This window comes from Lycium ferocissimum, chromosome 12, assembly GCF_029784015.1.
Source record: "Lycium ferocissimum isolate CSIRO_LF1 chromosome 12, AGI_CSIRO_Lferr_CH_V1, whole genome shotgun sequence".
Taxonomy (NCBI): domain Eukaryota; kingdom Viridiplantae; phylum Streptophyta; class Magnoliopsida; order Solanales; family Solanaceae; genus Lycium; species Lycium ferocissimum.
In genome coordinates, this window is record NC_081353.1 from 54,026,093 (window position 1) to 54,044,655 (window position 18,563).

General features: G+C 36.7%; 1 protein-coding gene across 1 annotated transcript; it reads right to left on the bottom strand.

Annotated features, from left to right (window-relative positions):
• Positions 1-224: 224 nt before the first annotated feature.
• On the bottom strand, positions 225-1,969 carry LOC132039560 (aquaporin TIP2-1-like). The gene is made up of 3 exons (XM_059430039.1): positions 1,758-1,969; positions 1,084-1,334; positions 225-658 (listed from the first exon to the last, which is right to left on the bottom strand). The coding sequence occupies exons 1-3, from the start codon at positions 1,882-1,884 to the stop codon at positions 290-292; spliced, it is 747 nt and encodes a 248-aa protein (XP_059286022.1). The 5' UTR covers positions 1,885-1,969; the 3' UTR covers positions 225-289.
• Between the last annotated feature and the right edge of the window lie 16,594 nt (positions 1,970-18,563).

Below are 18,563 nucleotides of genomic sequence, written 5' to 3' on the forward strand. Positions count from 1 at the left end.
CTAAAGAAAAGGGAGCAATGAAATTTCGAAAAGATAAAAAGCACAACAATATCAATGAACGGTTCTCACCAAACTCATAAATCAACTAGACAGCAACATGTCACCAAAATACAGATGTACAGCTGCAAACCAAAAGCTAAAAACAAAAGGTAATAGACAAAAGAAAGAAAGAAAAAGAGCAAAATATTGCTTTTTTCTTCCTCATTACACCAAAAAAAAAAAAAAAGTCACATGGATTTTTGGACATAATAATCAAATCCAAACAATGTGCAAATTATTAATTTTAAACTTAGAAATCGCTGGATAGAGGGGCATGTTCATGGTTCATGAACACATTGCTGTAGATAAGGCCAGCCAAGCCACCACCAACAAGGGGCCCGACCCAGTAAATCCAGATACCAGCAAAGTTGCCACTAGCCACTGCAGGCCCGAAGGAACGGGCGGGGTTCATTGAACCGCCAGAGAACGGGCCTGCAGCCAAGATGTTGGCACCAACAATGAAACCGATGGCGATGGGCGCAATGGTACCCAATGAACCCTTCTTTGGGTCAGCTGCTGTGGCGTACACTGTGTACACCAAAGCGAAGGTGATGATGATTTCCATAACCACTCCTTCAGTAGCTCCTACTCCAGCTGCCACACTGTGGATTGGAACAGCCTGAAGAAAAAAAAAAAGAAAAAAAATTTAAATTGCATGGTTATGGCTATGTTAGTATAGTCAGTGGCAGATCTAGAACGGATTTTGTTGGTTAAACTGAACTTGTTACTTTCGGCTTGAATTATATACATGCATATTCACCTAGGTGTTATAGCCATATAAATTGGATTGGGTCACATAAATTGAGACGTAGCTAGGACGGTTGTTTCCAAAAGAAAGTTCAAAATTTTATGTACAATTGATGATTTAAAACATAATACATAATTAGAACACTTAAAATCGAGGCTCTATATATATATATATATATATATATATATATATATATATATATATATATATATATATATATATATATATATGAATCTTTTTTATACTAATAGTGTATATAACTTAAATGTCGTTTGGGTACGTAATACAGTACTTACCATTCCTCCAGTGACAACTTTGAGGAGGTAGGAACCTACAATGGCACCCAAAAGTTGAGCAATCCAGTAGAAAAGGCCAGTAAGAATGGTGATTTGGCCACCAAGAGCCAATCCAAAGGTAACAGCAGGGTTCACGTGACCACCAGAGATGTTAGCGGCAATGGAAACCGCCACGAAGAGAGCAAATCCATGGCAAACTGCAACAGCTACAAGCCCGGAGGGATCAAGAGCAGCACCAGCTGCCAACTTGTCTGCATCCAACAAATAAGTACAAAATTTAGAACCATATAATCCAAAGAAAGATAAATAGATCAATTAGTGTTGAAGTGTGTGACCGTTTCATCTAAAAGCTTAAGCTGCTAGAGAAAACATGACTTTATAGTCTCAACAATTAGTACTCCACATTAGTAGTTGCGTGCATGGGCATGAGTGGCTTTTTCATTAAGATACTTTACGGATCGAAGTTTAAATTTTACCAGCCTGGCTAAGTAAAATAATTTTAATAAATTCAGTTCATCTAATAGATAATTATACGTATCGTGCATAATATATAAGTGAGATTAGCAATAACTTGGAAACTAAATTATGACAGACTAAAATACACTGAAAATACAACACATCAATGTGAGTGCATCTTGTTGTAAATAAGGAAATAGTAAGGAGGGGTTATTAACTGTAAGCAATAGCTGAACCAACTCCAGCAAAGACAAAGAGCAAGGTGGAGATGAATTCAGCAATATAGGCCTTAATAGACCCTAAGCTAAATGAATCATCGAAGCGTCCAAAAGCTACGCCAGACATTTTTTACAACTAATTTAAGTAATTCTAAGATGCTTAGCTTAAGGGAAGAGGAAAATAGACACAGAGAAAATGCTCTCGAATGACAATAGAAGGCCTTAGCTTTGGCACCTATATATACTACGAAATATACGATTACTCCATCCGTCCCAATTTAAGTGTCTTACTTCTTTTTGGATCTGTCTCTAAAAGAGCGTCTTTTCTATATTTAGTAAGTTGACAATTTAAACATCCTAGATGGCAAGTTTAAAACTACAAAATTTAAAAGATATTTTTAGTACATTACGCACATCTTTAATTTAAACATTACGCACATCTTTAATTTAGGACCACAAAATTCAAGTCTCCTTTTATTTTTTTAAAGGCCAAAGTCATAGATGGACCCCTGAACTTGTCCTGATTTTCCATTTAGACCCCCCAACTGAAACGTTGACCATCTGAACTCCCGAACATAAGATAAACTGTGTCATTTAACCCCGCTTGACAACCATTTGGACACACGCGTGCCTCACTTCTTGCCGTGACGATGCGTGAGAGACCAAATTTTTTCTTTTTTAAAATTTTTAATCATTAAAAATTAATTTTAACAAAAATTCTATTTTAAAATCTATTTAAATAATTAAAAAAATTGAAAAACCCAACCCATCCTGTCCGATAGCCCACTTCGCCGCCGCCGCTGCTGCTCCACTTCAAAATTTATTTAAAAAAATCTCCGACGAAAAACGACACCATTTTTTTTAATTATTTAAATAGATTTGAAGCGAAGACGCGATGAGGGCGGCAATGACGATGGCGGCGTGAAGTGGGCTATCGGAGAGGATGGGTTGGGTTTTTCAGATTTTTTTAAAATTATTTAAATAGATTTTAAAATTAATTTTTCTTAAAATTAATTTTTTTTTTTTTGTTGACATGGCTTATATTTATTGGTCTGTTTTTCGGGTTACAAAGCAAGTTTCGCACGCGTGTGCCCGGTGTGCGAGGGGTTAATGGCACAGTTTATCTTATGTTCGGGGGTTCGGATGGTCAACGTTTCAGTTGGGGGGTCTAAATGGAAAATCAAGATAAGTTCAAGGGTCCATCTATGACTTTGGCCTTTTTTAAACTTGGCCAACCCATCGATAAACACGCAGTGGTTCATTTAACTTTAAAAAGCGCTGAAAGTGGCCGCTTGTTACTTTAGACACTTAGGCGCCATTCTATTCTTAGCACACTTTTTGCACCGTTATCGGAGCAAAACCAACACCAGTCGTCTCCTACGTGGATTAAGTGGCCAATCAAATTGTGCTAGCTCATTTAAATTGTACCAACTCAATTAAATTGTGTCAACTCATTTTAATTGTAAATTCACTAATTTATAAATTCGTGGAGTTTTGACCATTAAAAATTGGGGCTTTTGGGCTGGTTGAATGTGCAATGAGGTGGCGCTTGCGCTGGTGTTGGTTTTTCGATCCGATAACGGTGCAAAAAGTGTCTAAGTGAAATAGGAATGACCCACCTGAAGTGTTTAAATGGAACAAGAGTCACTTTAGGTGTTCAAGTGAAAGAAGTGGACGACCACAGGTATTTGTCGATGGGTTTGGCCTTTAAACTTTGTTAAAATAGGATGGATGGAATATAATATAAAGTTAATTAATGCACTTCATATGTTTTTCATTCACTATACGAGCATCTGCTTCGTAACTCCTCCTTACGAAGCAGATAAGGCCCAAGGGGAATAAGTGTATATGTGGCCATTCACATCCAATCAATTTTTTTTCTTACAAATCCTAGCTGTCAATAACATGCTTTCTATGGAAATGTCTGGAAGATGGTCAACAATCTATCCATGTGAACCGACCGTTAATGGGGTCCCATTGTGAGATAAATAATGATAAGAAAACGGATTTGATAGGGGCAATTACAAATGGCCAGAGCCAGATTCAAGTATTTAAATTTCATGGTTTCAATCTTTTGATATTTTTATTATCGAATCTATTATATTTTTAAATTATGAGTTCGTATATATTACTACTTATTTCAGTTTTAATGAATTTTCATACATAAATATATACTATGCGTCAAAAGTACTGAATTCAGATGAACTGATAATGAAATGTTGCATCCGCCCCTGCGAAATGGGGGGTTTGGTCCACAAAGTGCGCCTGACCGACCATGAACAAAGAGAATGGGTTGTTTGATCTGTTCTGTTGGATTTATTTAAAATGTGTGGATAAGAATTGAGGTGGCCTTAATTAAGCTTCTGTTTATTTGCTTAATATATTGTATAAGTAGGGTTTAATAATATTCAGAGATAATAAATATGGCCGGCTGGATGGGGATAAGGAATCTTTGACGAGCTCAGTTCGTGTTCGGTAGTTGCGCGCTTTCATTTTTCAAACCGATTTTAATGGAAGAATAATATAGTTAGGTTTAGTTATGTATATATATTCTTATAGGCTATTGCTAGTGATAATGATGTGAGTAGCATTACTGCAATTTCTCTTTTTGTGATTTAAGGGTTTGGATATTCCACTTTAATATTCTTTTGTTCTCTTGGAGACTTTTGAGCTATAATCATAAATTACTTTCAAGTGTCCGCAAAAGATTGGAAAGTCTCTCTTGTAATTGATAATACGGAAAAAGCTCAAATATCTTTATCGAACTATTGAAAATGGCTCATTTATGTCACTCGTCAATAGTTTGGCTCATTTATGTCATCGAACTATCGGAAATGACTCATTTATGTCACTCATCAATAGTTTGGCTCATTTATGTCATCGTTCGTTACCAAAATGACTCATCCATGCCATTTTTTTTACTAACTCCGATTTTACAATACCAGATATGATACTGATCTCTAACTAGAATATGGTTGTGGGTGGGTCGGGTGTATGGGTCGTATTTTTTATTAATTTGGGATTTAAATTTGGGCTGGTTTAATTAAACGATGTAGACCTCTAATCATAAGCGGAGCTAGAATTTGAGGTTTGTGGGTTCCGAATTCAAATCTTTAAGTTATTGGGTTCTAAATTACTAATTTATACATATTACACAAATTTCTTAAAGCAAGTATAAGGTTTAAACAAAAGCTTGTGGGTTCGGCCGAACCCATCTTCGAAACTGTGGCTCCGCCACTGCCTTTAATTGAAGGTCACGTTTCATATCTGGTATTATAAAATCGGCATCAATGAAAAATAGCATGGATGAGTCATTTTGGTAATGGGCGAGGTCATAAATGATTCAAACTATTGATGAGTGGCATAAATGAGTCATTTCCGATTGTTTGATGGCATAAATGAGCCAAACTATTGACGAATACCATAACTGAGCCATTTTCGATAGTTTGATGGCATATTTGAGCCTTTTCCGTTTTAACCCTTTTGATCTATCCTTGTGCACAAAAAATCAAATACTACTGATAAAGTTTAGTCACTTTTATTTAATTGTATGTTCTAAAGGTTATTAATTGCAATATTAATTGGTATATTTCAGTTATTTTCTTGTAGTCTAAGTACAGATTTAAAAGTTATTATCTAAATGACTGATTTGCTTTTGCACTGCAATTGTATATGACACAACCGAAAACAGCCTTTTTGGACCCTATTTTTCAACCTCATGAGGTCGAAAAATTGGAAATTCGACCAAAATTTCGACCTCAAGCCTAGATCGATAATAGGTTGGTCGAATTATTTATTTTTTACCACCCAAATTTAAAAATTAAGTTTTCGACCTCATGAGGTTGAAAATTTATTTTTTGATATTAATATAATTTATTATTTTCCACCTCATGAGGTCGAAAAATTGAAACAATATTATAAAATAATATAATTATTTCGTCTTCAGGAGGTCGAAACGGTAAAATAAAAAAAAAAAAAATTTAATTACTTCGACCTCATGAGGTCGAAAGCTGGCAACCACATTGCTAATTTTTTACCTCCTGAGGTCGAAATTCTGATTTTCGACCGCATGAGGTGGAAATTTTGGAAAAAAAAATTAGAATTTGGCTGCTTCTACAACAGCCCACCTGCCAAACAAAACACAATACCAAAAATCTTCAACGACCAGCTCAAATAGCTGCCAACAATCCAACAAAATCAAACATACACTACATTATACATTCTACAACCAACAAAACATCAAATTCAACATCAAACTAGTTCAAATTCTACCAAAACTACATTCAAACACTTACAAAACACTTAAGCTAGTCTACAAATTCAAATGTCATCAAACATCATAAACTTATACAATATGTACATATCCAACAAAAGATAGAATAGTTATCTTACAAACTATACGGATCAAGGAGGTCGTTGTGTGTTAGAGACGTGATCTGTGTCCTCCTCCCTAGAATCATCAACAAGAGTATGATCTATATGAGTATGTAACCTACGTCGTCTACCCTGGAAAAGTCGGGGCTGTGACCTACGAGCATCCTGGGACACAGGGGAATCGGGAACCGCCCTAAATTAAGTACGCTGGTTAATTGGGCCTTCATATCTGACATCTCTTCGTCCCTCCACCTTTCCCTGGCCTTCACGGCATTAAGTGAGCTTGTTAGTTAAGCAATCTGCTACTTCATAGCTAGGTACTCATTAGGATCCACAACCCCCGTATCACTAAAACTGCCTATGCCTTGAAGGGCTAACGGGAAGCGACGAAAGGCTCGATTAGCCATGCTATAAGTCATCCCATACCTTGTCGGGCCACCAACACTCTCCATCCACTTCTGCTATATTATCTCTGGGGTTACTGGCGTGCTGGCTAGCTGCGTGGCACAAAACTCCTCTAAGTGTTGTTGAAATTAGTTCTGAATTTAAAAGACACAATGTCAGTAGATAAATTTAGAAAAATAAAGTAGTTATTATTTTAAATTAGTGACTTACCCAAGTTCGCTCAACCCATTCCTCTTGACCATCAGCGTTTTTCTTCTTCCTCATGTGAGTGATCTTGAGCGCCTCGTCTTGAGGTAATATATGCCCCCTCTCGAGCTCCTGCAGATAAATTATTTGAGTTATTAATCAAATAAAGTAAATAAATTGAGTATCGTCAAAATATGATTTAAGGAGACATACTAGCTTCCTCCTTACGTCAACTTGGTTCATAGTCCCACTAGTGTGTAGCGATTCGCCCTTCTCTTTCCTTAGCCCACTTAGTTGCAAAATCGTGGATCACTCAGTAATGCAATAGCTTCTTCCAGTTATTGTCACACCCCAACCTTGGTGAGGCATGATTGGCACCCGACACCTGATTAGGGCCGAGCGAACCAAACTATAACTCGCATCATCTATGTCTCGAAAGGCGAGCAAGGCCAACGAGGCCAACCTGTGAGTATAATATCACACAAAACTAAGCATCTGACCGCAAGGTCAACATATATCTCTGTAAATATCATTCCTAAAATACGCATATATATATATATATATATATATATATATATATATATATATATATATATATATATATATATATATATATATATATATATATATATATATATATATATATATATATATATATATGTATATATATATAAGGGTCTACGAGATCGACATCACTACTGACAAAACATGACTAGACTTACACAAGATCTATCTGCAAAAGCCTCTAAGGGCATGACCAAAGTATATAAGTCGGGACAAGGCCCCCGACATACCCATAACACAAAAATACATATATAATCCCCGACTCAGCAATGCTCCAGGAAGAAGTGAAGCTCACCAATCAAAACTGTTACCTGGAGGCAGCCTACTATGGAGGGTCCTCGTCTCGCCTGTCTATACCTACGGGCATGAATGCAGCATCCGCAAATAAAAGGACGTCAGTACGAAAAATGTACCGAGTATGTAAGGCGGAAATGTAACATAATAAACATATACTGCAAAGAAGGAGGATAAGAATCAACCTGGCACTTCTAAGCTACCGATGTAAATCTAGCATACATATATATATACCACTTCTAATTCTTGCAATCTCCATTATGTCTATATACCCTACCATGACCCTGGTTAGCTTATTATCATAACATTATCCGAACATATGTTGCGGCGTGCAACCCGATCCAAATATGAATGCATGTGTTGTGGAATGTGCAACCCGATCTAAATATGAATGCATGTGTTGCCGAACGTGCAACCCGATCCAAATATGAATGCATGTGTTGCGGAACGTGCAACCCGATCCAAATATGAATGCATGTGTTATGGAACGTGCAACCCGATCCAAATATGAATGCATGTGTTACGGAACGTGCAACCCAATCCAAATATGAATGCATATGTTGTGGAACGTGCAATCCTATCCAAATATGAATGCATGTGTTGCAGAACGCGTAACCCGATCCAAATATGAATGCGTGTGTGTCTCTCTATAGTCTCACGTGCTTAACTACATCTATGTACAATACTGTGTCTCTGACCTACTTATCATCTGGGTGCTATCTGCCCAACTGATCAGTGGTAACTGCCCGACCGACCGTAGCTCGGTGGTAAATGCCTATCCGAATATCGCCCGATGGTAGAGCGCATCTGCCCGACTGATTAGTGGTAACTGCCTAACCAGCCATAGCTCGGGTGTATTAACTGCCCAACCAGCCGTAGCATGGTGATAAATATAATCAACATTATAACCCGACCTCTATAAGTAATCTCTATGCACTTCTTATGGTCATCACTTATCCGTTAATACCTACATGATCACATAAGACTTATAAGCACATTTCTGGGCCATTAAGACTTCTTCCCGATTAACTAAACCTTAGTCAATTTCTGGCTGCGTCATAAGCCTATTTTCTAGCATTAAGTACCGCATGATTAGGGATCTTCTACTAGCGTACTATTCATGTCTTACAAAACATTCCTTGAGGACACATTTATGAATTCATCGAAGTGACGTAAGGTCGTTATGCCTTCGATTTCCATTATGGAGCTAACATCATTGGCATATCTCACCTTGAAAGAACAATAATCATAAGATAAGATCAACATCAATAATATCATAAGAACACCAAGAACCATAGGCTTCTAGTATTTCTAGGAATAGAGACATTATGGATATCATGTGAATGAGTGGGTATCAATAAGATCATGCCATCAGAAAGAAAAGGGACAACCTTAACATACCTTGTCGTCTCCTTAACTACTCAACGCCTATCTTCTCGAACTTGCAAATCTACATTCAAGATGATTCATACTAAGGTTAAGTTATTGAAACTCTCATAAGGTTAAACTAAATTAATTGATAAGCTAACAAAAATCGGATAGCATTTCCCCTATATCATCTGCTTCCTCCAAATTCCAAAACAACTCCCAAACATCATTAATAACATCAACAATACCATAATCAAGAGAATACATTCAAACTAGACTCAAATCCACCCAAAACTTCCTTTCAAATTCCATCCATAATCAACAACTACAACACAATACTTTATAATCCTTCCTTCATAACTCTTTTCACTTATAAGACTTGTTTAACCTTCAAATTAACTCAATATAAGTAATAGAGTGAAGAACATACCTTGTTCTTGAAAAACTCTAGCCACACGCACAACTTACTCCAACTAGAAGCAAGAACACACACTTCTATGAACTAGTTGCGGATTTAGAGCTTGATTTTCTCTTAAAATAGTTTGGAAGGGTTTGGGGTGTTTGAGAGAGCTTATAGGGTTACTAGGGATCCGATTTGGTGAAAATATGAGCCCTAAGGTCGTGGCCCTTCTTATTTATAGCAAAAGAGAAGTTTCCACCGCCTCAACTCGACGGCAGCATCGACAGTACCGTCGTTATTCGATGGTCCGTTGAATTGCACAGGAAATCGTACAATTTTGTACGAGTAGTATCTTTCAGTGTAGGTCTTGGATTTGCGATCTTTCAATCGCATTGGAAAGAAGACTCTGAACTTCAATTTACATAGGTTATGCATTCATAACTCCTCATATTCCAGGAGATACACCTCCCTCAAGTTGGACAAAAAATTACGGATTCCATAAATATATCAATTCATTATTTATTGGCATATTCAGGATTCCAAGAGAAACTGGGTCTGGTTTTTCAACCCGATCCATGTATGTAATGGAATAGAGTACCTTATTTCTTTTTATCGGGAGCACATACACAAATGGAATTCTTCTGTCCAAAATTCTGCCAAGTTTTTTCAAAATTTCGACAAACTTAATTTCTTCGATTCGCTTGATCTTGAAACCTTTAGACACTTGCTTACCTTAACCTTATAAGGGTTCCATAACCACTCCGAGCTTACGTTAGTTTACTTATAACGCAAATGACGCAAAAAATTTTGAGGAGTAACAGTCATCCTCATGGACCCACTCAGGCTTCTGGCATAAGTTACGGGCTCTACGAAACACATCCTTAAGTATTTTCGCCGCCCTTTTCTCGAAATTCTGCGCTAATTCTTCCTCATGTTGCGGCTGCTAGGAACACTTTTTCTACAAAGAAATTTAAATGATATCATTAATATATATGGAACCAATCAAGAGAGTTATAATATTTTACTAAAAATAATAAATACGTATAAATATACCCTAAACTCCATAAACATCTGCCTCTTCAACTTTGGTGGAACCTTGCCCCAAGTCGGAGGGGCTCCCCTATAGAGTCCTTTGACTGCCTTCGAAACCCTTTTTGTTGCTTTGCCCGGATAGAAGCTGCAGCAAAATAATGAAATAATTAGATGCTTTTTTTTATATATAATTAAGTTTTTCCAAAAATAATTTATTGTAATTTTTTATTTGTACTGAAAATAACGTCGACCTCATGAGGTCGAAATGATATAATTTCGTTATTTAATCGACCTCCTGAGGTCGAAATCGGTTAAAAATTAAAAAATTAAAATTAAAATTCAGCAAAAAAAAATTCGACCTCAATTGAGGTCGAAATTTGCTGTTTTTTTAGTAGTATAGTGATACTTGAAAAAAGACCTTTCAAGCTCTCGTTGCTTTGTTGAATCACTTGAGTCGAATGTAATTTGGAGATGGGATGCATTGTAGAGGAATTAAAGATTGGAATAGAAAAAGCTAAGAAAATATAATTGATGATTCGAAATCATCGATCCCAATATTTTTTTATTAACAGAATTACATTTCGCTAGTGATACTAATTGAAAACATAATATTCAAAATTTCGTGACTTTGCTTAATCAGTTATGTCCTATGGATCTTCGGACGTTGCTTCTAGTTCCAATCTAGGAACACTCGACCTAAGGGTGGTTGGCAAGAAATAATGATGGAAAACTTTTGACTTTGATTTGTAAATTGTTTTTCTTTTGGCAGTAGTTATAAAACATTTACAATTAAAGACGAAAGGTTAAAATGGCAATAACATAATTGGCGCGAATGCCTCTCTTTTGGGCTGGTCTTTAGATTTTGCCCCTCAAAATGATGGTCTTTAACTATTGCCTTCCGAGCAAAAGCAACATAATAAAAAGACTTTACTATCCCTAACCGTTACATATAAAAGCCTAAGAGAAACCTACCATTGTTCAAATCCTTCTTTCATATTGTTAACCCAACCTTCGTTCCCAATTTTTCACATTATTCAAATCGTTGTTTCAAGCCAGATTTCTCTATTGATTTTGCTGCTACAACATCAGTAAAAGTATAAATTGTAATTCAACTCAATTTAACGATTTTATTGAGTTTAGATTTGTTAATATTTGAAAAAAAAATCATCATCTACGACCTGATTATTAGGAAATAGCTGATATACAGTTGAGATTGAACATTGCGCATGATAAATTTACTCAACAAAATAGAATTGATCAGATTTATTGCTTTGTTCTGATTTTAATTAGTTTAGACGTTCCTTAAATTAGTATACAATGCTCATTAACTTGAAATTGTAATTATAGTAAATTGAATTTAAATCTTGCAATGCTCATCAATTTAAACTTGAATTAAGGAAAACTCTGAACAACTTTTGAACAAGTATGCCGGATGAGGCAAAAATTCAATTTATTAAGGAGTACATTATGCCTTTAGAGGCAAAGTTCATTATCATAAGCAAAACAAAAAGTACTTATGCCGGAGGAGGCAAAAGTTCAATTTACAAAAGAGTAGAGTATGCCGTTACAGGCAAAGTTCTGAACAGGTTTGCCGGAGAAGGCAAAAGTTCTGGTTTATATAGAAGTATAAATTAGCCCATTTTAAATTGGAATAACTGTTGCAGAGATTTGATTTAAATTGGATGAAGATAGAGGAAGTTTTTTAGTTTCTTTTTTTTTTTAAACCAAAAACAGTTACTGCATTTTGAATTAGCGTAATGCAGTTATTGACAAAAACACATGCAGTTTTTCAGTTTCCTCTTCATCTTTTTTTTTTTAAACAAAACAATTAATACATTTTAAATTGGAAATAACTGTTGCACCTATTGGAATTATTTGGAAGAAGAGTTAGTTTTTCGTTATCATTTTTTTTTTAGTAGAAACAGTTACTCCATTTTTGAAGTATGTCGGTAGGGGCAAAACTTCTGTTTACAAAATGGTAGAGTATGCCGTTTGAGGCATACTTCATGACTTTACATACAGTTGGGAAAGGCAGAACTTAAATTTTCAAAAAGAACAACTTAAATACACTGCATTTTTGATTTTTTTTCTTAAATGCATCTCTCTTTATGTAGGAAGTTTAACAAAAAATGGCACCAAGATGCATCTACATTGCCTTCAACGGCAAATGGGACGCCGCCTACAATTATGTCAATCATGAAACCAAGCTAATACTTGTCAACAATGGTGTAACTTTTCAACAATTCACTCAATAGATATTTGAGGGACATACACAAGATACTCAGCACAAAGAGGCCAACATATGGTTTGACACCAGTGAGAAAACATCCAAAGGGATGTGTGTAACAAACGACATTGTACACTTGCTTGTACCTGTTCAACAACAATGAGAACTTCAGAAATTCTCGTTTCATATTAGAGTTCAATACAACTGATGCGGAGCACAATCTATTACAAGAACATCATAATGACTCTGTACAAATAACAGAAGGGAAAACCATAGAGGAAATTGACAGACAACTCTGCATTGTTTATGAAGAAGACATGTCTGAAGTTGGCTTGGATGACGAACAACGCGGCCCTATTAGACAGAACCTTGGGATTCCACATGAGCAGAGTGAGATAGTAAATCCCAACCAGACACCTGAGCAACCACAATGACAACCACCAAACATTGAACAACTTGTAAACAATGACCAACACCCTTCTCAGCATCCAACTTCAATGAATATTGTATCACTTACTCCGAGCATGATAGTTGAAGAAACAAAAATACAGCCATCCAACAAAAGAAAGACACGAGGAAAAGGATACAAAATGAAACACAAATTTTGACACCTAGTGCATCCATTAATCAAATAGAAGTTGGTATTTTATTCAAAGACAAAGATGCTGTGAAAAAGTGCATGAATAACATTGTGATTACACATCATCAATGATAACTGAGAAAAGTCATGCACACAACGGTATTACATCAGATGTGTTGACTCAAACTGCATTTGACGTTTCCACAGTTCAAGGTTCAAAGGATCAGAACTTTTCAAAGTAGTTAACTTTGAAAAGAGACACAGTTGTTCAATAAATTTCATCACCTTTGACATGAGGAATGCAACATCAAAAGTCATAGCGGAATACATTATAGACCTAGTACGCCATACACTATAAGAGATAACACCCAAATTTGTGATTGAAGAAATGAGAAGCAGATATGGGTTGCACATTGGTTACCACAAAGCATGGCGTTCCCTCCAACACGCTTATGTTGTCATAAGAGGAAGCCCAAAAAATAACTATAGACTTCTACCGCAATATCTTCACATGATGAAATTAAGAAATCCTGGAACAGTTGCTAACATCAAATGATAATAAGTTTAAGTATGCTTTTTTTTTCGCTTATGGAGCATCAATTGAGGGTTGGAAACACTGTAGACCAGTAATGATGGTGGATGCAACCTTCTTGAAATCAAAATACCGCGGTGTCCTTATGATAGCAGTAGCACAGGATAGTAACAACAAAGATATTTCTCTCGCATTCGTAATGCGGACTCGAGAATAATGAATCCTGTGTGGTTCTTCGTACACGTGAAAAAAGTGTTTGGCACGCGCAAAGACCTATTAATTCTTTCTGATCGCCATACATCAGTTGCAACTTCAATCAAAGAACTGTATCCAGATACCCAGCATGGAATATGCATCTACCACATGGAGAAGAACTTGCAGAAATATCTCCCATCCGAAGCGATCCTATCACTGTTCTACAATGCAGCAACTACCTACAAACAGGCAGAGTTTCATACCTATATGTCATAAATACAACAAATCAACCCAAAAGCTGCAGAATACATAGAAGAAGAACCACCGGAAAGATGGGCACGTTCATTTCACACCAACAGGCGTTACAACATGCTCACAACAAACAATGTAGAGACAATGAATTCTATATTAAGGAAATCAAGGGAGTTGCCAATAATGTCATGTATTGATTACATCCAAAACAAGCTGCAAAATTGGTTTTACCAGAGAAGATTGGATGCAACAAAAGCGTCCCATGACCTCACATGTTGGGCTGAAAAGATTCTTCTTGAAAAGATAAGTAGAGACTTCACAATGAAAGTAATTACATTTTACCAACACATACTACAATCTTAGTTTCGTGAGCAAGGCATAGTTTAAATTTAACCAAACACAAAAGTTATGCTGGACAAAGGAACAACTATGACCCTATTTTTATACTTAGTTCTGCCGGAAGGGGCAGAGTTTTATTTTCACTAGACTGGAAGTATGCCGGAAAGGGCATAACTATGACACTGTTTTTATGCTTACTTCTGCCGGAAAGGGCAAAGCTTACTTTTTCACTACACTGATAGTATGCCGGACAAGGCAATACTTTGAAAAACTCTCACATAATCTGAAAATTGCCACAAAAATATCACTCATTTATATTGTCAATTTCCACAGGTAGAAAACATAACTCCCGTCAAATATTTTGTGAAAGATGAAGGATATTAATACAATGTAGACCTAAGAATATGACTTGGATCGCAGAGTTCCAAGCCATGAGTTACCGTGCACACATGCCATGGCGGTTATAGACAAAAGAAGTTTGCCAAAATCTATCTACTGTACGGACTGGTTCAAGAAACAAGCATGGCAAGAGACATACAAAGGTGAAATACTATCAGTTGGAAATGAAGACTCATGGATTATTCCGCAATACATCATGGATATTAAAATAACGCCGCCAGATGTTAAAATAAGAGCTGGAAGAAAACCAACAAAAAGATATCGTCCAAGAAGAGAATCGACAAAGTACACATACAGATGTGGTAGATGCAAGTTCTTTGGACACACTAGCAACCGTATCCGCTCTCAATCCATATGCAAGAAGATACAGGAAGAGCAAATTGTCATCTTAACATCACACTATTATACATGGTTTATATGAATTTATCTTATGATTCTTGGCGCATAATGCACACTCTGCCTGAAAGAAATGGCAAAACTTTGGTATTACTAAGACTGAGACCTCAAGAATCTTATCACAAAGTTATTCTTTCGTCCATTCTTTCTTTTATTATTTTCTTTTATTAAGTTGTTATCTTCTTGTTGCTTATAATAAAACACTATATAATTGTTATGTCCCGTTATCTTTACATAGGGGCATTATAAAGCTAAGTGCGACAAGTTAAAGACAAAGCGGTTTTAGGGTTCCGTAAGGGTTTTCATCTCCCGATTTCGTTTCGATGCATCAAATAGCCTATGAATTTCGTTTGGTATAAGAACATTATTGGAAAATAAGGATTAATTGACCAAGATTGGATGACTAAGTGAGATTAAGACTTAATCACATCATTAGTGAGCCTAAGTGGCCGTGTGGGTCCCACTTGTGATTTGGCCACCTCTCATTGGCTAAGAACTTGGGTGGGACACATGTCCACTTTGTGAACTGCATATATAAAGGGAATTGCTGATTCACAACCCAACTAGAAATTCATTTTAACAATCCAAAGTTGGAAAAATATAGAGATAGAGAGAGAGGCTCTCGGCACAAGCTGGCCGAGAACACCCTCCTCCATTTTGATCCAAAAATCAATTGTTCCAAGTAGAAAAATTCTTCTTCAAGTGTATAAGGACGTGTGGTAGTTGTTGGGTAGAGACAAGGAGGTGTAGCATTCCATAGAGTTGAAGATCCGGCCAAGTTTGAAGGACAAGTTACAAGGTAAGAAATGATCATTGTTCTTGTGTTGTATGAAGATTTGAATGTATAATTCATGCATGTTGTTGTTGGGTTGTTGTTGTGGTTGAACTTGAGGTTGAGCCGTGAGCTTGGTGAAGCCATGGTTGGTTCCATTTTGCATGCATTGTTGGTAAATAAGTGTATGCCACCATATGTAATGGAACTAAGATTGTAGAATTGGTTTATGATGTGCATGTTAGAATTGGGTTGTTTTCTTAAAGTTAAATGAGCCATGTGTTGTAGATTTGAATGGAATTATGTTTGGTTTTCTTGTGCATATATTGGATATGGATTGAAGGTGTTGTAATGTGAATAGATGAGTGAAAATCAAGAAGTTATAAGAATGGCATTGAAGCCGTGTAAGGGACCGTTTTAGGGGATTTTATGGACTGTTTTGTGCCAAGTTTTGATTGTTGTTGTTGTGCACATTGTGGTACATTGTATGTATGTTGAATAGGTGAATTAAGGTGATAATGAAACAAATCATGTTGAGATGTGTAAGCAGTCCAAACCGTGGACCTGCGTTTTAAGATTAGAAATGAAGTAATGTTGTTGAGTGATTGAATGTTATTATGAACATGTAGTAAAGGTGAATTGGTATTGTTGTGTGGGCTGTTTGGCCGAGAGTTGGGACTGAATTGTATGATATACAAGCTGTCCAAAGTTCCCTAAGTCATGTTAAACAAGTTCGGGAAGATATAAGAAAGGAATGACTAGCAATGTTAGCTTGTAGCACTAGTTGGTTCGAATGCGAACGAAACGTCGTCTAAATGTTTAAAATGGATTGTGAGTGTTAGAGTGCGTATTAAAATCCTTTGTAGACTAACTGTAGCTCTTGATATCTTGATATAGGATAAGTGTTGTTGGGCAGCAAGTACAAGTTATTATACGATTAAACGCTAAAGGTACGCAAAGCCTATTCCTTCCTTCTTTTGGCATGTCCTAGACGTAAGTAAGATATAATCTGAGCCTCGGGGTGACTCCACTCTCTAACTCCTAGTATGATATGTGATTGTTATTCGTCCGTACTGTTGAAAATGTTGGTATAGTTGAAATATGATCTCGTTATTTATTGCATGATGGACTAATATGTAATGTACAAGAAGTTCTTATTTTTTAAAAAGGAATTGCATAAGTATGCTTGGTTTTTATATAATGTAGCATGCTAATGTCCAAGAATTGATCTAATTACTATTCATTGAGTCTCAAAAATGTTTTACATATATATGTGGTTGCTTATTACTCTGCTCGTGCTTACCGCTATATCCTTCACCGAGTCCCGGCCGGTACGTTCTCGTGCGCCGATCTATTATACTATTCACCGAGTCCCTCACTAGAGGGCCGGGACACGTTATATATATATATATATGATGATGATGATGATGTGATGATATGATGGTTTGGAGATGGAGGCCAGGAGGGCATATATTCCTTATTACCGAGTCCCTTACTAAAGGGCCGGGACACGAATATGTTTACGCTTATGATGTTATGATTATAAATACCGAGTCCCTTATTACAGGGCCGGGACACGTTATATATGTTATATACAGAATGATTATGCAGTTTTGATTATAAAGCATTATATTGATATTGATATGGGAACGATACAAATGAAATATGTTAAAAAGGCAAGTTTTACGAAACTCGGTTGTTGCATTGAGCCCTATACACCTTGTCTCAGATATGTGGTTCTATTTACTATGTTTCACGCTTTACATACTCAGTACATATTTCGTACTGACCCCCTTTCTTCGGGGGGCTGCGTTTCATGCCCGCAGTACGTACACACGCCGGAGATCCGCCACCTAGGATATCTACTCGCCTATTCCGCAGTGCTCCTTTGTTCCGGGGCATAGTTTCGTGGTATAACCTTTTGATATATATATATGTTATCGTTCGGGTACGGCACGGGGCCCCGTCCCGTCATATGGAGTCGTTGTCACTCTTAGAGGTCCGTGGTCACAAGTGTGGGTCTATGTATGGTTGTTGTTTTGTTATATGGTTATGACTTGTGTTTGGGGCGTACCCATTGTAGTGGCAGCCTTGTCGGCCGCGTAGCTATATATATGTTTATCATGGCAGTGTGTATGAAGGTAGCCTTCTCGGCTTATGTTTTGTTGGGACGTTCCCTATATATTTATATGACAGCCTTGCCGGCTTTGGTGCGATATTGACTGTTATAGGCTGTAACTCTTCAGGAGATAGGCAGCTTCGACGTGCATATGTTTTGCCCTTATACTTATAATAGCTCGTTCGTGCTAGTAGTGTATGACTATAGATAACAAGTGTATACGAGTGTCCAGCTCGGGCACTAGTCATGGCCTATGGGGTTGGGTCGTGACAATAATAGCAAGAGGGAAATGGCCCTACATGAAATCTACAAAAATACTTCTCTACCATAAAACATTGAGGAAAAATAAAAAAAATCATCAACTTTAATTAT

Excerpts from the sequence above, each read along its gene's own strand:
- LOC132039560 (XM_059430039.1), bottom strand. The coding sequence starts at position 1,884 with ATGTCTGGCGTAGCTTTTGGACGCTTCGATGATTCATTTAGCTTAGGG. Across the intron at positions 1,335-1,757 it reads TGGTTCAGCTATTGCTTACA|ACAAGTTGGCAGCTGGTGCT; the intron begins GTTAATAACCCC and ends TGTTGGATGCAG. Across the intron at positions 659-1,083 it reads AAGTTGTCACTGGAGGAATG|GCTGTTCCAATCCACAGTGT; the intron begins GTAAGTACTGTA and ends TTTTTTCTTCAG.